The sequence below is a fragment of the Coenobita brevimanus genome, chromosome 64 (assembly GCF_032717465.1).
Source record: "Coenobita brevimanus isolate Jiangsu-jjx chromosome 64, ASM3271746v2, whole genome shotgun sequence".
Classification (NCBI taxonomy): domain Eukaryota; kingdom Metazoa; phylum Arthropoda; class Malacostraca; order Decapoda; family Coenobitidae; genus Coenobita; species Coenobita brevimanus.
In genome coordinates, this window is record NC_137017.1 from 4,699,593 (window position 1) to 4,722,634 (window position 23,042).

Below are 23,042 nucleotides of genomic sequence, written 5' to 3' on the forward strand. Positions count from 1 at the left end.
ATGATTGGGTTGCGTTTGATGAAATTGAAGTAGCATTAGGGGGGGGGAGAGAGAGGGGGGGAAATAACCCGGGAGAGGGGAGTGGCGGTAGAGGGTTGGGAAGTGAGGGGAGAGGGAGGATGCGAGAGATAGAGTAGGGGAGGGGAAGGAAAGTGGTAGAGAATTTCAATCAGGAGGAGGAAATGAGTGTGGAGAAGAGAAAGTTGTGGTGAAAAAATGAGAGTTAAGAGGAGAGAATGAGAGTGGGAAGGAAAATGAAGGTGAAAGGAATGAGTGAGGAGAGATTGTGAAGAGAAATTTAAGGAGAAAAAGAAAATAAAAAATTGCGAAGAGAGTGAAGGAAGCAAAAGAAACCAAGGGGAGGAAGCTGAAGGAGAAGGAGCAGCAGGATGAGAAAGTTGAAGGGAGTGAACTGCAGTGGGAGGAGAGGCGCAGAGTTGGAGGAAAAAGGATAGCGAAAAGGGGCGTGGGGGTGCATAGGAGAGTAGAAGGAAGTATTAAGGAAAGAGAGAAAAGGGTAGGTGGAGAGTAAGATGGGGGAGGGACAATGATAGTGGGAGGAAAGGAGAGAAGAGTGGAACTTGGAGAGAGGAGAGGGGAATTGATAGAGGGTGGGAGGGAAAACTAGAGAGAAAAGTGGACAGTCGTAAAAAGATAAGTCAGGATAGAAGAAAAGAGTAAAGAGGATGTAGGAAGAAGGGGAGAGACGAAGGAGAGTGAAATAATCTAGGAACGGAGAGAGAGAGAGAGAGAGAGAATTTCAGGCTCAGGTCACGTCATCCCTCCCTCCTTCCCTCCCTCCCTCCCTCCTTTCACCCGCAAGAAAGAGAGAGAGAGAGAGACTGAAAAGAGGAGGGAAAGAAACATTTGACGTGTGTGTGTGTGTGTGTGTGTGTGTGTGTGTGTGTGTGTGTGTGTGTGTGTGTGTGTGTGTGTGTGTTTTACCAGCCTTCTTCAATGTTATCATCATTGCCTTCTGTTCTTATCGTATTTTTTGTACTTAAAGATCAAAGTTCGCTGAAACTGTAATGTAATATGCCTATCAGCTTTGTCTTTTTAATTCAGTACGTGTTTATATTTCATATGGGCTGCAAGTATCCAAGTTATTCATCATACAAGAGTCCTCCCTGGCACAGTGAATTATGAAGGGATTCTGTTTTATTCAGCATTTAGTTAACAGTTCTGTGGTAAAATTTCTTGATCATCAGAGAGAAAACAGTGACAACCCAGAGATGGAATAAGGGCAAGAGAATTACATGGAGATAGTTTGTAATTTCGAATCTTGCAGTGTGTCATTCTGCACTTGAAATTGTACAGCTGTGGTCAGGCATATCGCTTCAGTTTTTAGTCGAACAGTTATGAAGTTCTTACACTATATTCTGGAAAGTTTGTTCGGTTCCAAAGATCGTAACAATGTGTTTCGAAAATAATTGCTCACTGTTTTGTTGTGTATCGTTAGGATGTGGATTGATGTTAGTGGCCGCAGTTGTACGTACGAAATTTAAGTAGCAGAATTAAGTATATGTAGGTCATGTCTTTCGCGCAAGGTAACAGATGGGTAACTAGTGATGATTTAAGTGGCAACCTAGAGATAGTGGGAACAAGAGGTAGCTATAGTAGGGTTGTTTTCCTCTTGCCAGTGATCCGTAACCCATTTCAGCTTATTTGATGGCCAGGTGTAATCAGATTAGTGGATATATTTGACTAGTAACCAAGGACCTCATAACTAAAGCTCGTCGAATTTCAAGCCACCACGAAGGAGTATTTCAAGTTGTAAGAGTGGCTAGTTCCATCAAATGAAAAACCGACCTTAGTGATCCAGGTGGGGGGGGGGCGGCTAACAGACAATAGGACAGAGTGGAGAAAGTTGGGAGGAGGCCTTTGTTCTCGAGTGGGCCGATACAGTGGTGATGTTGATGAAAACGGTGACGATGGTGATGATGGCAAGAGAAGATTATGGTGATGATGGCGAACATGAAATAATTATGACTGTGGTAGACGGTCTTGATAATGATGATGGTGATGGTCAGTAGGTAGGGGCGATAGGTCATGATATGGTGTAGCTCTGTGGGTATGGGTATGGTTAGTGGCAAGCTGGGTGAGGGTGGTGGAATTGGTGTGATAGTGGTGGATTTGGTGGGATGTGGAAGGTGAGCTGGTGGCGATGTGGTAAGGGTAATGTGGTGGTAGGAGTGTGATGCTCGAATGGTCTCATGTGGTGTGAGTGTTCAGTGTCTGTGATGTTACGCTTCCAGTGACGCGGTGGTATCAGTGTCTCTTAAGTGTGATGTTGTGGTGCAAGCGTGGTACGGAGGTGTCACTGTGGTGTTTTGATGCGGTGTCTGAGTGATGTTGTATGGATGGCGTGGTGTCAGCTTAGTGTTGTGATGTGGTGGTGTATGGGTGATGTACTGTGTTGTTTGGATGGTGGAGTGTCAGTGTATCGTTGTGATGTGGTGGTGTATGGGCGATGTGCTGAGTTGTATGGATGGTGTGCAGTCAATGTAACGGTGTGATGTGGTGTCTGAGCTGAGTAGTGTGGATGGTGTGTCAAATGATGTGATGTGGTGGTGTCTGGGAGGTGTGGTGTCAGTGTAGTGTTGTGATGTGTCTGAGTAGGGTGGATGGTGTGGTGTCAATTTAGTGTTGTGATGTGGTGATGTCTGAGTGGTGTGGATGGTTTAGTGGTGACAGTGTGGTGGGTCGTTGTTGTTGTGGTCTGATTGAACAGGCCTGAGACCAGAGATAGTCGGCTGATCCCACCGGGACGAACAGTAGGCTGGCACTTGATTATGTGTTTCATTGGTGTAGATGTCCGGTGATGGCCAGTGTGGTGTGGTGGTGGTGTGATAGTTTGGTGTGTATGGTTTGTATGTGTGATACGCTGTGGCGGTATATGTAATGTGGCGTGTTGTTGTAGTATGATGATATTTATGTTGTGTGGTGTGGTGTAGAGTGTGTAGTGTGCTGTGTAGTAGTATGCGGTGTGTATGGGTATGATGGTGCCTTGTGTTGTGTGCTGTATAGTGGTGTTGTTTTGTGGTATGTGTAGTGTTGTGATATGTGGTGTGGTGTGGTGGTGTTGTGGTGCAGCGTGGTGGTGTTGTGGCAGTCTGGGGGACGGTAAGTGCCGGGGTGGCCTGTTGCAAGTGCCGCCGCTGGTCTCGCAGGTGGGCTCCCCTCCCCCCCTCCTCCCCCTCACTCCGCGGTGACCAGCGGCTGGCCGGCTTGAGCCTGGCTTGGTGGCCGCCCATGGGAGTGCGCCCTGGCGTGGCGTGGCGTGCGGGCTCGGGCGGGCTCCCTGGGCGGCCTCACAGCGTGTGGTGCAGGAGCCGCTGCATGAGCCTGGGCCAACACGTCCTGTGGCTGTGCCGCCCACACTCACCTGCACTGGCTGGCGCCCGGCCCGCCTCGCCCCGCCCCGCACCCCGCCCCGCCCTTGGTGCTGGCGGGCGGCGCGGGGCGGGGCGGGGCGGCGGGGCAGAGACTGCATGAGGGGCGCCGCACCCCGACGGGCGCCGCAACCACCCAACTCTACATTAGCCATTTTGTTAACGCGTGCCTCTTCTTTCTTTTATTTCTCGTGCTCTTGGTGGCTGTGTTGGGTGCTGTATGCTGCCCGCTTGGCTTGCCCCGCCTGCTACTAATAGCCTGGTTCTGCTGTCGCGGCCGCGGCCGCCGCTGTGCCCTTGGCGCCGCCTCCACCGCTGCCCGCCGCAGCCGCAGCCGCAGCTGCTGCCGCCGAGCTGGGCAAGAAGCGCGGCCGCGACCCCGGTGACGAGCTCCTCATGGTACCTCGCCTGCATGTTGCCGGGCCGGGCACCACACCACACCTCACCTCACACCACATAACACCACAACACACCTCACCACATAACACCACAACACAACTCACCACATAACACCACAGCACAACTCACACCACATAGCACACCATGCCACATCACACAACAAACCACAGTAAAACACGGCACTTCCAACAGTTTCTTACACCACACCACATCTCACACCACACAACATCCCATACACCGCATTATGTCATACAGTACACCACACCACACTTCACATCACTCTACATGTACCGCACCTCTCTCCCTGCTTCATGTCACTTTTTTACTTCACACCCCACTTTGCACCCTAACACTACACTCGCTTCACCACACACACACACACACACACACACACACACACACACACACACACACACACACACACACACACACACACACACACACACTTTACATTCACATATCACGCTCACTCTTATATTTCTTCTCGATTCTCGCCACATCCATGCTCATCCTTCTTTCACACTCAGCCTTCACACTTGTTTCTCACATCACATTTATGCTATACTTCATTCACAGTTTACCTGGCCATATCACATATTTACACTCTTCACACTAACACCATGCCTCTTATACCATACCTCTTATTTATACCACACCTCATACACCAACTTGACACGTAACTCATGCCTTATACTAACACCACCTCACACTTGCTGTACACCACCTCACACTTAAATCTTACGCTTACACCACATATCGCATTTACCTTACACCACCTCACTTAATAATCGCTATTGCACCACACCTCGCACTTGCCTCACATCTCATATTTAAATCTCACACTTAAACCACACCTCATACTTGTCCAATACCTCATACTTGTCCCACACTACACCCTTACACACCTCACACTTGCCCCACACCAGACACTTGCCCCACACCTCGCACATGTCCCATCCCTCATATTTATCCCACACTGCACACTTCCACACCTCACACTTGTCCCACACCTCACTTTTATATCTCACACTTTAACCCCACCCCACACTTGTCCCACACCTCACTTTTATGTCTCACACTATAACCCCACCCCACACTTGCCCCACACCTCACTTTTATATCTCACACTTTAACCCCAACACTTGTCCCACACCTACATTTGTCCCACACCTCACACTTGCCCCACATCTCACACTTGCCCCACATCTCACACTTGCCCCACACTTCACATTTGCATCACACCTGACGCGTCACATCTCCTGTTTACACTTCATCTCTTACATTCACCCACACCACGTCTCACGCCAACACCACGCCTCAAATTCACACTGCACCTCACTCTTACACTTTTCCTCACACTTTTGTCATACCTTATACATACACTGCATCTCGTATTTGCACCGTTTTATTCACACCACATCCTTCACTTGCATTATGCCTTATACCTGTAATACATTTATTATTTACACTTCGCAACTGAACCAAATCTCGTATATACACACTACACACTCCAGAACTAGTACCAGTACTACGCACTATGTCATACCCCACAACACCTCGCTGTACTTAAACACTGTGCTCACACTTGTACATTTTTGTTTGGTTTGCATCACTCACACTCGTCGCTTAAGTCACACACCTAATCATTCATAGTTTACATTTAATTTCTCGAATTTTCTTCTTCACACTGGCACTAATTCAGTCACACTTAGAAGCACCTTCTCACACTAACCCCTCCACACTAATCCCCTCACCCACATTAACCCCTTCACTCTCACACTCACCTTCCCATACTCGTACTTACTCTCTGACACTCACACTTCACGCTCGCATAGACCCCTTCGTACTCACGCTAGCACCCATTACTCTTGTACTAACTCGCTCCCATTAGCACTAACCCTCTCATACAATTAAGTCCTTGCCCCACCCATATGTATTCACTTACACAACACCCACTTCTTACACTGACTTCACATAAACTCACATTGACACTAACCCCATACACATCATTTATACTTCATAATTATCTTAGCCTCAGTAGTCCCTCACCTCATGCTGTACCTCTGACACACACACACACACACACACACACACACACACACACACACACACACACACACACACACACACACACACACACACACACACACACACACACACACACACACACACACACACACACACACACACACACACCTCTGTGAACATGCATAGGTAGTCTCATTTTTGAATCCATAAGACCCCATATCGTACACCCATATACAGACCCCCATAGCTACACCCATACATGGTATATCAGTCAGCCCATTCAGTATGATCTATGCTTGGATATGCATGTATACATATGCATCTGTTCACAAGTATATATCCTGTATTTGGGGTATGTGCACCATTTCCTTCACACACACACACACACACACACACACACACACACACACACACACACACACACACACACAAAATAACCATACCCCACTAACTCTACCGGTCTCCAAAGACATGTTTGCCATTAAATAAACTCTAAACTAAACTACACAGTAAACTTCATAAAATACTAGATGTTGGGCTAGTTTTTGAAAGCCATAGCCATATTTTTTACCTTTCTTGATTTAGGCATATTTTGCATGTAGAAGTGAGAAAGCAAGAGTCTTTAGTGATGAATCTATGTTTAATCAGTTTTTCATTATACTGTAATTAGAACAGTGAGCACATGAGAGTTTATGGAATTACGAAAAATATATTTTTTGCCAGTTCTTAATTTATATAGTGTCTTTACATAAATATTCTTCTTTGTTTATGAAGGAAATTTTGAAATAGCTGCTACTAGTGATACTTTATTGAGTGCCAGAAATATACATCTTTGCTAAGAATATCTGTTGAGAGTACCGTTAAAGCGAAAGTTACTTACTGTATTTGGTTTAATAGTCAGTTGAATTACATTGTGTATTGAGAGTTTCCACACATGAAGTAATGTTTTTATTAATGATGCGTTCAAGTCCATTCACTACGATGACATATTTCGTGTTTTATTTTTGTCACATGTAGGTAGTTTTATTCAGCTTAAGAGAGACTGTGAACTGGAGGGGTTGGTTTTATGCTGTAACTCCTTCAGGATGAGAAGTCTTTCCTAAATTGAATAGGGTGTCTGCAATCAGAAGAAAAGGAAAAGTGCAGAACTGGATTGAAAGGGTTAAGTTGAGATAAATTTCTACATAAGCATCAGCCACATTACAAAAAGATGCTATAACAAACTCTTAGTTGTATTTTTGTCTATAAGGCCAAAGTGAGTGAACAGAAGACCAACATTTTATTTTCATGCTCATTCCCGACCGTTATTAATCCTTTCATTTCCATGGATGCAGTCAGCCCTCTTATTGAGGCAAAGTCCAAACCTTTTTGTTTGGCTGAGGGATTTTTTTATCAATTTAAAGGTTAATTGAAAGTCATCAACCCATTGACTACTAGAAATCTCGTCAGCTGAACAAAATCATCCTATGACAGCCTTGAGTAATATGACTAAGTGCATCCATAGGAGAAGGAAAAGTTAATCCATATTTGCATGCCCTTATTCAAAATACGGTGTTGCAAGAGTAGATTTATGTACTTTCAAAAACGCACGAAGAAAGTCTCCAGTACATCCATTTAAGGCAGAGAACTTCCAGTTTCATAAATGTATAATATGAGATCTTAAATATGTCAGTTAATAAAAATTTTTAGGCTCTTCTGTTAGTGTCTGTCTGCTAATAGGTTAGTGTTGAGAAATATGTCAAGCATAGTGATGTACAGTATGGCTTTCAAAAAAGTGGCTCACATTTTTTTTCTTTGTCACTGATGTCAGTCATAATCTGATTCTTTGATCTATATCCACTTGCGCATGCATGTCCTCTTGTTTATATACACATTAATCCCTTGAATCAGTTGACGTAGTCTCTTAGTTTATTCTTGCTACCTCTAGACGATTTTATTTAGTATAGGGGAGGCCTTTTGTTGTAGTGAAGGGGTCAGTCAAGGCAACATCCTAAACCGTTAGTTCTCAGAGTTTCTCCTAAATTGAATAGAAACACTGGAGGTAACAAGTCTGAAACAAGAGAACGTTATTGGATTAAAGAGGTTGATATGGTACACTGGACTGCATTATTTATACTGTATACTTTTAGCTCTGGTGTTACTTTGCACAAAGACATGGGACAAACTGAAGCACGTATTGTACAGTCGGGGACAAAATTTCGCCATGTACGTTATTTCACCTCATCTGCTTCGCACATTCCTCTACTGGCTAACATTCCTACAGTAAGCTGAGAGAGGGACTTGGTTTGTTTCTCTGTCCATAGATGATGATCTTTTATATGATGCACAACAGAGGAAAGTGATGGACGTACTGTAAGTGGACTAAGTGGGATAGTAGGCCAACTTTTGTCCCCGAATGTATGAACTCAGAATAACATTGGTGCACTCATAATCAGTGAAACATACATGTACTGAAGTGTACGTGATACATCATCCCACCCCTTTCTTAGTCAACTTTTTCTTTTGTTTTACCATGATAGATTTTTACATGAATATTGTACACTTGCATTAAGTTGTTCACCACACACACACACACACACACACACACACACACACACACACACACACACACACACACACACACACACACACACATACACATCTGTAAAAAAATATGCCAGTACATGCAGACATGCGTATAGTAGTACACACACACACACACACACACACACACACACACACACACACACACACACACACACACTGACATGCATTACTGATAGACAATATCACTCTGCCCCAGGCCTGGTTGTAGTCAATTTCTCAGTAGACGCTGCCGTTTTGCAAGATCATAGCCGGTTGCAAAGAGAAATTATTTTGTTTTTCTCCCAAACAGTCGACACTTCCCAATTCACAGTTATTCTGATTTTTTTTTGTTTTATGTGTTCTTCCTTTTTATTTTTATACCCCCTTGCTCTCATGTGGTAAAACTTTGCATTAACATTTTCATTGTATGATCATTACTACCAAGACTAGTAATGTTTGTTGCCATTATAAGTTTGCTGCTGCCACCAACTACCACTGCTGCTAGTACTACTACTACTACTACTATTCCTGTTGGCCATTGTAGAGTGTTAAATTGAGCTAAAACTGCAAAGGTTACCAAAATTTACTCTCCTGTTTTTATTTATTTATCAGAATTGCTGCTACTTACTCTTCTAGGCCTATTTGTTCAGTATTGACTAGTTATTAATGCTGTTACTAATACTGTAATGTTACAGTTATTACCAGTGTTATCAATACTGTTACTGCTACTACTGTACTCTCTTTCATTCTTTCTTTTCCACTGACTTGCGAGACACCTGCTATTAACGATTAGCAACAAAACCTATGCAGTCCAACGTGTCTTACCTCTGTGCTTATGGGTGTTATTTCAAGATCTGAGTTTATGAACATTATTTCACCGTACTTACACTCATGAAGTTTATTTCATGAAGTTATTTTTAGTACTATATTTGGTGATCTTGTAAACTCCAAATGAGGAATTATATGTTCAGAATACTGCTGGTCACCATCATAGGAACCAAGAAATGGTAGTATGATTCTGCATTTTAAATATATAAAATTAAATGCAGGCAACTTTGATTCTATTTCCCCCCCCCCACAACAAAATAACTGGAATTGTGTACATCTAGACAAATTCACACTAAGGCAGTTGGGCATACAGCTAATGGTACATGAGTAGTTGAAGTTTGAGTGCAAGGCTGACAAGCACATGTACAGTATTTCATATTTTGTTCTTTGAATCTCTCATGGATGCAGTAACTCTACTTTGAGCATCCTTTACTTAATTATTGGGTTGTGTTGACCCAGACAGCAACATTCATCTTTTTAATGTCAAATGACAGTGTTATGTCATGGGTTTTGTAGGAATACAATGCAGGAAATCCTGAGGTTGGCCCTCTGTGGGGTGTTTTCACCTACCTCAAGACCAGAAAAGGTAGAAAAGGCAAAGGTGAGGGGTAGATGTTATGAAGCAATTTGCTGCAGTGCTCATCTCATCCTGTTAAGCTTTTGCGTCTGTGTTTATTCACTCAGTATCCTGGGATACAAGACAACTGCATCACCCAGGGTACCATGTTTGTCTCTCCTGGGTGTTACCCTAGATGCATGTTTTGCCTATCAGCCCACAAAATGTGGATTGACATCCAAGGCAAGTAATGCCATCTGCTTGCACGGGGATTTGAACCTTGGCATTGTCGGGCTGGCTGCTTCAAAACTAGCAACACACACCATTCAGTTATTGCTACAGTGGCTGATTGTTCAGTGCCATCTAAAATGCCTCACACTGCCACTGTAACTATAGTAGCCAAGATTAATATCAGTTGTAATATACAGTACTGCATATAATGTAATGAAAGAGACACTTCAGGTAATACAGTACTCATCAGGTTATGTGACATAGGATTTACCATGCTAAAGTGCACTTACATTTACCCCCCAAAACAGTGCAACTTTATGCACATCATTCATTTATTGTCACTTTACAGCTCCCAAAATATTAATCATCATATTTTTTACCTGCTTGAGCTATCGTTGAAGAAGATTTGTATCATGTCTAAAACATTGAAATTAAATCGACTAGAACATTATTGAGTGTAGGATACAAATATAGTATTGCCAGTTTATAGTTTAACTCATCATGATTGTGACAACTTTAGTAAGCTGTTGTAGCTATAACCAGACAATATTTTCCAACTGAAAGCCTCTCATGGTCGAGACAATTCTAGTTTTATGTTCCTGCAAACACCATATAATTTTATTTAGATAAGAGTGACTTATGAAAGCCAAAGTGTGTTAACAAGAAAGTGCCAAAACTGGCTTATTATTCGATTGGTCCTTTGGGAATATAAAGACAAATAGCCACAACAAGCGACGTTTTGTCAGTGACCCATTCACCAACGTAGAGACTGGACCATAAGCAGTGTTTCTTTTAGAGACATACCATTTCAGTTGCAAAGTCTAATAAGATTAATGGTAAACTGGTAGTTAATTGATATCACAAGATAGTTTTCTTTCTAATTCTATCTATCTATCTATCTATTGCCAGACGCCATAATCCCGCAAGGAGTGGCCATTTGACTCTGAGTTATTTGTTTTACAGGGAGGGGCACTAACCCTCCACCAACCCACTTGACATGTAGGGAGCACGTATGGTTTGGTTATATGGTTACCACCCAGCGTTGTAAATGGTTTCTTGGCTTACAGGAAACCATTTGGCTTGTCACTCAATGTAAAGCCACCTGTAACGGAAAGAAAAGCATTAAGTAGTGACAGGAAAGATGGGAGAAATAGGTTACTTGTGGATAAATGTGTGTGTGTGGGGGGGGACAGCACTTGCTTTTAGTATCTTGAGAGGAGCAGGGGCTATGAAAAAAACAAGAGGCGCTACAGTATAAGTAAAATACCTCCCAAACAAATTAATATCACCACCACAGTCAGCATCATAAGTTGGCCCTGAAAAGTTGATACTTTAATCTAATGTCGCTCTTTTCTAGACTATCCCTAATTCTTTGTTCTGTACAACATTTCTTTCCAGCAACAGTAAAAGCTCATTAAGTCAAATAGGGACTTTAGCCAGTCCAAGTAATGTAAGGCCCTGACTTTGAGAAAGTTGTAATTTGCTATTAAGATGGAAGAAGTTCAGCTGTGTAAAAGGTTCCAGACTCATTTGCCCTTGTACTTGATAACCGGGGCACATTCATTGCTTAAAAATAGGTTAAGTATATGCAGTGTAAGAAAAAAATGCTGTGAAATAAAACGAATATTACAATAATCCCAGACGTTAAAAGTTAGACATATGATAATGTAGTACAGTTGGCCCTCACTATTTGCAGCTTCAGTATTTTGGTTTGGTTATTAACAGGTTAATAAACCATAACAAAATGCACTTGTTTAAAATTAATGTTTTTAATGGTGTAACAGTCTGTTTTTAAATTATCTCAAAGTATACTTTAAGCAAATAGATTCAAATATCTAATGTTGTATTGGGTCAGTGCAGAGGGTTTTAGGCTGTCATGTGGTTATGGTATATTATGACTGCAGAAGCCATTTTGGGAGGCACCACTTATCTGTGAATTTTGCCATGTGCAAGATGTCTCTTACATTCTCTGTAAATAGAAGAATCACCCTTTATCTAAAAGCATTATGTCAAGAAAAATTATTTCAGATAGTGTCTGTCATTTTTTATAACAACAGTGTTATAACATTGTTCTGTGATCATAGGTTACATTTATGTCACTTTAGTCACCCCCACCCCCTCAAGTACATATCATTATAATGTACTTATTACACACTTACAGCAGCACAGTACTTGCAGCAGAAATAACACAACACTTCACAGTCTGAGTATAAACACATGAAACCATATAGCCGGTTGTGAAGTGGGTGATTGATAGGGGCAGGGTGTCGGTGGCATTGTACAATACAAACAGGCCCCCTAACCCTTGAATGTCAGGTGATTAACATAGTGAAAGTATAATACTGCACCTGCAACAGAAATAACACACCACTAATCACTTACTGGGGAAATAATATAACATTTCATGGTCTGTGTATAAACGTACAGAGTGATGTAGTTAGTTATGTGATGGGCAGATGAACGGTCCCTAACAGTAACCGACTTTGGTTCAAGAGGTTGGCTATTTTTATTTCAATTTACTTTTAATTTTTTGTATCAAATGGTTCATGTATGTAGGAGAACTCTTACTTAGGGGTATATTTTTGTATCGGGGCTTTGCATAAATGAGAATACTCAGTTGTACAACAACAAAAATGTGCAACAAAATGGAGATTTGGATAATCTAAAATTGAGAAAATAGTTATTCACACACATGTGATTTCTTGCTCAGAGGGCTGACTGTATACACTAACTCTCCTGGTGGCTTAGATCACATAGCAGTAAGAATTCTGTCTTGTTGCTAAGTGGCCAGAGTCAGAGAGTGTGACTTAGTTGCAACACTGACTAATTGAAAACCAACTTAGAGAGCTTTTACGATATTATTATTTTCCCAGTCTTTTCCCAGTGTCTTTCTTCATGCATGTGCTCTTTTTCCACTGTTGTGGGGGAGGGGTTCCAGTTGTAACCTACTCAGACCAAACCAAAACATAAACAGGGCATGACTTGATCAAGGTTACTTTGGTTAAGGTAGGTTAACTGGTACTGTAGTAAGTTCCTGAGTTTATTTGAGGAGTGCTTCATGAGTGATCACAAGAAAGCTCTTGCGAGGGAGGAGGAAAAACACCAGCAGGAAAACAGTAATAACAGGAAACAATTACAGTACAGTATTATTAAAAAAAAATAAAATAAAATAAAAAAAAGCTTCCATAAATTTGGTACCTTAAGGTGTAAATCTATTTAAAAGCTGAAATGTGTCTATACATGATGAATTTGAAATAACATACAGGTATCTTAATGAGCAATATTGTGGAGAGTTGGGTGAAGTACTGTACTGTACAGCAGTTTTGTTACTGATGCTTAAATTGAGATGCACATGTACCTTTTGACTATCACATCCAAGAATCTTGTGAACAGAAGTATACCCTAAGAGCAGGAAGTACGATGAAATAACATTGAAATATTGGTCACAGATGATGACACGGTTGGAGTAGGTAATGGCCATATTATTGAAACTGAGAACAGGAAGGCGATGCAAACCTCCAGTTGTTTACTGTCATTAATGGAACACTTGTAATTATTGTTATTGTTTATGTGATTGACCTGCATCCCACATTACAGTGTAGTCAGACGTTATACAGGGAAGTTAGATATGCTTTGTCATCATCACATAGTTCAAGAATTATCTTCAGGATAAAGGACTTAGTTACAGTATTGCAGCCTCATTTTTCAGCATACAACCCTTAGTCAGGGTTATTTTATTGAAAGTGAATGCATAAAGGTGTATGGAAGTCCCAAATTTATTACTGTTAATACCAAAACAACAGTGGTAATAGGAAAAGGTTAAACTGCATTCTGCTTTACAGAGTAAAATGAACAGTGAGATAGAAAAGTCTCTTTCCCCCCCTCCCTCCCCCAGCCATATACTATACTGTATTGCAAAAATGATGTCGAAAATTGAATGTTTGCCATCTCCTTCATGATATCCAGCTTCATAATATGTCTTGGTAGCTATTTGTTTAAGGAGAGTTCTCACAAGCAACCACATTCTTTTGTATAGACCTCTGTGCATGTAGCCAGTATGTTTTATGAGCACTTGTACACACGATATACAGTATTGGCTCTTGACACCAGCGAATAGACAAAAAATTCCCTTGCTGCCACTTGCCTTGTAGACCAAATCTCACAGAACCACATTGCTGTGTTTTAAGAGTAAGGAATCCACCAGATCTATTTGCTTTTTATTAATTATTTACCCATTAACCTCCACCAACTGCTACCAGTACCTTTCTCCCTCACCCTTACTCCTGGAGTGTTCCTTTAATTATGATACAATTATACTCTTATTTGTTACTCTCCTGATTTGACTGTATGATATTTTTCTCTGTTATTTTGTGCTTCATTAATCCACCACCCAAAATATATATATATTTATATATACTGTTCTCCTTGTCTCTGTCGCTTCATGCCAGTAACTTAGGCCTAACCCCTCACAGCCCCAACCAGGCAGCCACTGTCAAACTACCCCTGAACCCCTTATACTGTATATGCTTCTCTTGTCAATATTTTATTGATATAATTTATTATTTTTATAATTAGCATTGTGCTTGCTATGTAACTTAAAATTGTTTAATATATTCCTGGTATTTTTTTATTCCATATTATTTGCCATAATTGCTCTACTTCTTTTTCTCCCCCTTCCCACTTTCATACCTCCGTCTCCCAGTTCTGGTAAACGCTCCCTTTATTTTTCCATCTTTTCCTGGGTTGGTTATTTGTTAACCTCTTCATTGTTCTCCATCCTGCAGTATGTACCAGTTGCATATTCTTTGCTAATGCTCTACATTTCTTATTTTCTTCTTGATTATTCTCTTTCATTCCACAGGATCTGTACTGCAATTTTTTAGTTTTCTGATAACCTTTTTTTTTTATTCCCTTTTCATCAGTTTCATTTCCTTATTATTGAAAGCGTCACCCATGATATGTACCATCTACTGTAATTTTATTGCTATGCCTATAATGTATTTCATTATAGATATTTGTTTAATATCATCATAGTCAGTCATATGTGTATCTGGATTGCAGGGAGAATCTCCAGGTTTCCAATTAAGGGTTAACTACTGCAAGAAAATCGACCATGATCTTGCAAATTGGTTCTCAGAATATTTGTTATCATTTTGATTATATACCTAATCCATATGAGTAAAGTAGGCAAATGGTGGATACAGTACACATTTGTGGCTCACTTGTACCACCACTACTGCAGTCTCAGCCACCCATGTGCCCAAAACAGTCATAAGAGAGAGGTGTAGAACTTGACATGAAAATGGCAGTGGTACAGTGCTAGAGTGCCCAAGTTTGTTTCTTGTTGGTCGTGTTCTCTCATCAGCCCCTGCTTATTGTAGGCCTATATGCTACATGTATTGTCCATTGTATTTATATAATTTTGAAGCAGATGTCATCTTTAACTAACCTTTGAGAAAGTTTTAATCATCAATTTGAGAATAGGAGAAGATCATTCCTGATGATACTGATTATCTCTAAAGATTGGTGTAAGTGCCCAGCATTCCTAAGTTATGACACCTGTAAGCCCTAGAATATAGACACAGTATAACTAGCACATTACTTGAGCTGAAGTTTTAAAATCATCTATGCTTGAGGTAAAAGTAACATACCATTTTTCAGCCATTTCAAATTTCCTTGCACAGTGATGAGACCTTAATAAAGTTATTCCTCTCTATCAGTCAAGGGTGTGGTCCAAGATATAAATTTTTCCATGCAGCTGGTAGTGTAAATTGGGGGAACTCATATCAGCTCTTTACATACCCATAGAATAGGCAGTTTTTTCTTTAGTATTCTGTGAATGTTGTAATGAATGTGACTATAAAAAAAAGTGATTAGGAGAACTTGTGCTAGGCATGCTGTCATCATGATAAATAACCCTTTTGACACAGATTTTTGCTGCTAAGTCTTTAGTAAATAAAGGAAAAGCTGTACAGTATTTTACAGTTTCATAATGACAGTATTTTTGAAGCCAGTGTGCCATGTTCCTCCAGTTTACAGAAGTAGTTGTGCATAAAAAGGTTGTTTTATTAGAACCCATCCCATAATTTGCAGTTCCCCAAATTTACTCCAGCAGTTGTGTGTACTTAAAACTGCACCTGTACTTATAACAGAGACTGCCTGTAATGACTAAAGTGTGAGACTGATGCACTGGGTAGCTCTTTGCTCTGTGGATGGGGTGAGAGGAGGTGGTGTGAGGGAAGAGAGCTGGGTGGCCTCACAATGAAGGCCACTCACACCCTCATCTCTCTCTCATGGCCCAGTGCCAGTCAGTATGAATATTTACATTGACATCAGTTCCTTTTTTCTCCCCTATCATCTTTGACTTTTCATCTGTTCTCTCATCATTCGAAAAGGGAGAATGTTTAATGACTTTTTTTTTTGTTTTTCCCTTATACTGACCTTGTATAAAGGTGTACAGTTGTTTTACTTCTTTTCAGATATGTAACTGTAATTTTAATTAGTTATATGTGAGCATTATGGAGACACCAACTAGTATTTTAGAACCCATTTTGTCATTGACGACACTATACCTATAAGGAATTAGTTAATTAATTTTTCTTTCACCCTTGAATTACACTGTATAATTGGTTCCCAGCATTGATTCACTCTTTTGATGAGGTGACGTGGTGATTAGCAGATGATATTTACTTAGTTATTTTTTGTAATAGCTGATATTCTGCACAGCACTGTAGTTAAAAATGTTTATGACAGCTACATTAGTGAATGAGGAAACAGTACAGTGTTTTCACATGGGTGTCTGTATCTTCAGTGAAAGGTGAGAGAAAGAAGTTGTTCATAGGTCATTGGTATGAATGAATCAGCACTAGGATGTATCATGTTATTATATTTATTAATGTTGCTATGAATGATGTTATTAGCCAGTGAACTTGTGATCATTGGCAGTCCCAGTGCCCCACTGCAGGTGTGGCAGGGCAGTGTGGGTAGTGGCTGTGAGTGGACCTTGGTGCTGAGGAATGTGATGTTACAGGCCTTCCCTGGGAGTGTGGTGCCGTACAAGCGCCCAGCTGGGGACAAGTCTGGGGTGCCAGTGTACCAGCCTACCAGCAGTGCAGCGTACCAGCAGGCACTCATGCAGCAACTGGGCAGCCAGAGCTTTGTACCAGTGTCATGTGAGTATGGCGGGGGTGTGGCCTTGCCAGGGGTTGGGGGCCAGGCCGACACTGCCACCACCGCCACTGCCGCCGCCGCCGCCGCTAACAACCACCATGCTGCCGCTTCCCCTGCGCAACCCCCCACAACCTCCACCTCCTCACCCACCACAACAACTTCCACTAACTCTCCTCCTTCCACCAACAAACTTCCCCCATCTGCCCTAGTGGCTACCAATTCCTCTTGTTCCTCCTCCTCCTCTTCAAGTGGGGGGGAGATTGTGGCAGCAACTCCTGCTGTACCAATAGCTCCCCAACAGCCAGTCAATGTCTTCTCTTACACAGGGTACTCCCTTAGCAAGGGGCTGCGTCAGCCATTCAAACCACCTCTGCCCCCAGCTCCTGCCATAGTGGGACCTGTGGCACTGCCAGCTATGAGTGGCTTTGCACCACCAGGCATGCAGGCTGCCCCTCTACCCAACTTCAGTTATGGGATGGGGGGCAGTGTAGCTGGGATTGGAGTTTCTCCATATGTCTCCAGCAGTCAGCACCTGGTGGCTCCTGTGATGACCAACACTATGGCAGGAATGTTGCCAGGTCTAGGTGGCTTGACAGCTAGTGTGGCCCCTGCTGTGGGTGGCATGGCTGGGTTGGGTGGCCTCAGCAGCAGTGTGCCAGTCATGAGTCCTCCCATCATGCTTCCCCAGACTCCTGTGTCCCTCTACCATCCCCAGTACACAGCTTTGTCCAGTAACACCCAGTATTCGCTGGCCCAGGGAGGTGAACAGCCCAGCAAGAGGCTGAAAACATCATAGAGTGTGTATGCATGTGTCCGTGGCGGGCGGTGGGCAGGCTTGTCTCCCTCGCTCCCACCCACAGCCGCCCAGACAACGACCAGCGTCTAGTGGACTCTAGTCACGCCACTACTAACATCTAGTGTTGCTCTAGGACACACAGTAACTTACTAACTGACCCCTTTACGTTTGAGTTTAGATTATTGATGTAGCACATGTATCTGTCATTGTACTTCTTGTTATTGTACCTGTTTTTAGAGGTTTTAGATATTAATGATTTTTAGCTTTGATGAAGTATTTGAGACTTAATAGTCATTGATTATAACAAGATTCCCCAAGTCTATTTTGCTTTTAAATGACACAGCAGAGCAGACTTGCTGCATGTCCGCTGGTAACTGGGGGAGACGCCTGCATGGTACCCAGAGCCACACAGTGTTTGTGAGATGTGATGCACGGAGACTGCACTGCCCCTCCCCGGCCCCCAGCCCTCACATACTCTCCTCAGTCATCACACTTTCTCTCTAAATTCCAGTCTCTTTTAGCTCATACACTCCCTCTTTCTCTCTCTCTCTCTCTCTCTCTCTCTCTCTCTCTCTCTCTCTCTCTCTCTCTCGTTGCATATGATTGCTCTGAAGTCTTGTTCCCCTGAACATTTCCTTAATTCTTCTTTTTTTATTCACATAGATACACTTCTTCCTATTTATTTATATAAATCCCATCATGTAGGCAATGCACCTCCTCTTTATATTTTTCAATTCCTGTGCTATTCTCCATTCCCATAGGTACCCTCCGTTTTGTGGCCGGAGTGTGGTGCGTGGTGTTTTCACCTGGGGACTGGGGAGGTTGTAATGGCCTTGGTAGTAACAAGGCAGGGTTGCTTCCTGGGAGGGGTGAAGAAGAGAGGCTTGGTGGAGGGAGGGGTTAAAAGCTTCTTCATTTGCATTCAGTTCCCTTTAACCTGGCATTTTACAGTTCATCATTGTACTTATATATTTAAGTTAGGTATAGTTACTCTTTTTCCTTGACCCTCCCTTGTGATGCACTTCTTCAATTCATGTAGAGCCTGCAGCTCTCGCTGACAATGCCTTACTTGACCCTGCCTCCAGTATTAAGTCCCATACCTCCAAGCAGTCTGGACAAGCCCTGTGTAGATTCTTCAGTACTAGTAAAATTTGCATGATTAAAGTGAAATAGAAAAAGTATTAGATTGGTTTGAAGGATATATGCATGTGCCAGAACTGAAAGCTGAAGGGCTTATCTCCAGTAGGCTGAGGGGTAATGGAGCCAAGAGAATGGCCTCAGCTGGGGGTGGAATAGGTGAGACAGTGTAGTGTGAGAGGAGGGGTTGAAGCAGTGCCACAGAACATGGTTAGTATAGCAGTGCCGTCTCCGTGTACTTGCCTGCAGAGACCCCCAGCGCTGCCAGTATTGACTCTGTAGTGTCACTGTACGTACCATGCTCACGTCCCGACTCTATGTTATGGTAACACACTAGGTATTTTGGACAGTGTTGATGTGCCTCTGTATTTTTGCTTTTATAATTTTTCTCTTCCCTCCTCCTCATCTCCTTCTTCCCCCTTTTACAGTACTGTAGTAAGGGGTATGATGCTCTGTAAGCCAGGTGAACCCTCCCTTCCTTGTGATCAAGGCTTAGTACTCAGTACACAAACATTGACACGTTTTGCTCTGTCAGACATTGTTCATCCAGTTTTGTTGGACTGCCTCTGATCTTATTTTTTCCATTATTTTCTTTTTTGTCTGTTATGTATTTCCTGTTGATTCTGTTTTTACCATTATTATATCTGCTAGCTTTTAGTGCTTTTTCAACATTGGTCTGGGTATCGAGTACAGTATATGTACAATCTGCCTGTGTACTTCAGTCCTTTTACTGATACAGAAATACTGGCCTATGTATAAGAATATTTTTAAAAATAATAAGTCTGTAGAATGCATGATATTGTGTTTGATTTCTGCTTGACTCTCTTACTGTTTACTGCTCCTCTCCCCGGCATGGCACTAAAGTCTGTGGTCAGGTTAGCTCACGCCCGTCTGCTAACTGTCTCTCGCTTGCAGCCTGTACTGGGTCGTGGGGGGGGGCAGCTTAGTACCCAGCAGCAGGGGTTGTAAACACAGCTTTTGGGGTTCCCTTGTGGCAGCCTCCCAACCTCTCACCTACCATATCCCTATCTCTCGCTCATTCATTCACTTCCCTCTAGTCATGCTTTCACCCCACCTATCACCCTCTCCTCCAACCCACAGCCTCTGAGACTCCCAGCACTTTAGACGTATCCAGCATCACCATCACAGTGCTTGGTTACTGTTGGTTTAATGTTGTGTCACGTATGATAAACTGGTGTTGACATTACTGTGCTCCACAATGTACCATGATCAGGTAAATCATAATGGCTTAGGGTTTGATAACAGATACCTACTTTTTTTAAAATGTAGTACTGGTCTATGTCGAGTGCTGAGGTGTGCTGGATTCAGTGGTGGAGGCTTGGTTAGGGTGGGAATGTAGGGTGTAGGCACAGGGGTAACTAAAAATCACTTAGGGAAGCAGGCAGTACACTGGTGGGTAAGTTCACGACCTACTTGGGGAGAGAAATGTTTGAGTTTTGCACTTTAATCATACAACACTGTACATTACTGACTTTATCATAGTATGCATGTCACAGCTGTCACATCCCATGTATTTATAATCAGTTCATGATGCAATAATGTGGTATTAATGGATGACACTTAGCTTTTTTTCTATTTTGACAAAGTAGTGATTGACTACTATTGGATATTAACATACTCAAAATTTCTTATGATTTTTTGACTAATTGCTTATGGGATGGTATGAGTGTATTAACTTCACTAGTAGAATATATTATTTTCATGCATTAATATACTTGAGCTTTGTGAGAGAGGGAGCCCTTGCTGTGTTTGTTCCTGTCCATGTTTGATGTGATGTGTGTGTGGTTTTGCATATGTGCATCCCCAGTGTGTATCTGTGGATGTGTGCTTTTCACATGTATGTAGAAACATACATAAATTAGTATGTGTGTTATACCTTGATGTATATAAGCATAGTTTGCTTATTTTCATCGCTCTTTGTCTGTATTTATCATTCTCAAATTTAGTGATTCATTGACTTCTGAATGCTTGCACCCCCAGTGTGAGAGACAGTAAGGTGTGTGAGTGGCTAATATGAAACGCACAACACCCTCCCCTGCCTTGACCAGTCTTCCCTGCGCTGACTGACTCTCCTGTAGGTCGTGAACTCTACCAGAGCAACGGGCGTGAGCTGACTCCCAGACCTGGGTTTTAGACACAACAGTGAAGCCTCTGAGCAGTGACTGGGCAAGGCAGATGCAACTAGCAATATTTTAAAAGATGATGTGTAAACAAGTGGGGCTCTGGGTTGCTTGGTGATGGTTTGGCTGCCCTTGGGAGATTCTCACCCATTTTTAAAGTATTTATAAAGAGTTATGCATAAATATGCTTTTAGTAATACTTTATTTCACTTTAAAAAATCATATATTGTAAACTGCTGATGTGTCCTTGTATAGTAATATCATATAATCTCACACTCTCTGTCCTTAATTACAAGTGAATGTGATTCAGGATCACATTTTTAATTTAGTATGTGATTAGCCTCAGTCACATCAGTTCATGTATTTTTTGTGTGTGTCAAAGCACCACTGACTATGCCAGGGAAAGCAATTAGATATTCTTAGGAAGTTGAAGTTGCAGCAAAAGGAGAGAGTGTGAGAAATAACCCAGTGATATTGGTGAGAGTGAGAGTGCTGCTCTCCCAGGGGCCAAGTAGAGAGTACCTTGGAGCCAGCCCAGCTAAGATGACACACAGTGTTGGGCAGGGTGCGGGACCCACTCTCACGTCAGGAACAAGCCTAGCCTCCATCTTCAACATTAAAGATCTTTAGTGACGTTTCTCTCACGTTCTAGAAGCACAAATACCGCTCCCCACTTTGTGTGCTTGTTGGCTACTGTGCCCCCTCCCATACCCTCCCATTCCCTCAACACAAAAGTTATGCTTACCAAATTGCCACTTGTGTCAGTGTTCCTGAATGTTCATGAAGTCACTTAACCTGATCACTCCCTGTTTTATTCCCTAATTTAGAGAGACTACTTAGAAATTCTTATGCATTTTTCTTAAGTCATGCAATATATAAGTACATATATATACGTACAGTATATATTTATGTTTCACTAAGACTGCACGGAGGTGGTTTGCAGTGCATCATGATATAAGAATGCTCAGTACAGTAGATCTTTTGTCGCATGTTTTCATTTACATTTTGTTTTTCAGTCATAATGCTAACCCATCACATAACCCAACTAGCCAAAGTACAGCAAACAGCTGTCTGTTCTGTAAAGTTGGTGAGTTGCACATATCAGAGATAAATGCTAATGTCTGTCAGTATTCCCCTCTACAGCTTTAATGTTTGGCCTTTGTATTACTAATTTTTTGCTTTGTCTAATTGCATTCTTGTTAGTATCACTTTAACATAGGATGTTTTGTCTCCTAGTTCAGTGTTTCTTTAATGCCACAAGCTCTCAGCACCCGTCACATAGTGGCCACAGTGCCTGAGAGAGACAGTCAGTCATGTTCCATCCATCGCTTAATAAACTTGGAAATCTGGTTGTTCCTGACGGTGCGTGGCGTTGCCAGTTGGCCGGACAACCGAGGCTGTGACCATGTGACGGCGTGAGGGACCGTAGCATATCTGAAGTACAGACACTCACAGCTTGGCTTGGACACAGCCAATTACAGGTCACCATAAGTGCTCCAGTGGATTAAATTCTGGCTTAAGAGTTTGCCAGTAGTCAATTAATGTTATTCAAACCAGCCAGAATGTAGTCCACCCTTTTCCCACTAGCTGGTGACTTTGCCATAATCAGTTGGAGATTTGTGCAAACTTGACAGCAGTATATTTTGGAGTCAGGAGACTCAGAGTGTGCACGCTTCATTTGCTTTAATGGTTCCTCTCAGCTGACCATGACTGATCACTTCACTGTATGTCACACACGAAGCACTAGCAGTCACTTCTTCAGTCTGATAAAATACCCTTGAAGGGGAAATAGGGAGTCA

General features: G+C 42.2%; 1 protein-coding gene across 4 annotated transcripts in view; it reads left to right on the top strand.

Moving 5' to 3' along the window:
* The window catches only part of LOC145404644 (muscleblind-like protein 1), a 453,843-nt gene that overhangs the window by 407,299 nt on the left and 23,502 nt on the right, over window positions 1-23,042 (top strand). For 3 of the 4 annotated variants that reach the window (XM_080276166.1, XM_080276168.1, XM_080276167.1), the window contains one exon: window positions 17,030-18,152. In XM_080276166.1, the coding sequence (XP_080132292.1) occupies window positions 17,030-17,965 (936 nt within the window). In that variant the 3' untranslated portion in view covers window positions 17,966-18,152. Of the gene's footprint in view, window positions 1-17,029; window positions 18,153-23,042 lie in introns of those variants that run through there. The other variant, XM_080276169.1, reaches the window with a different exon arrangement.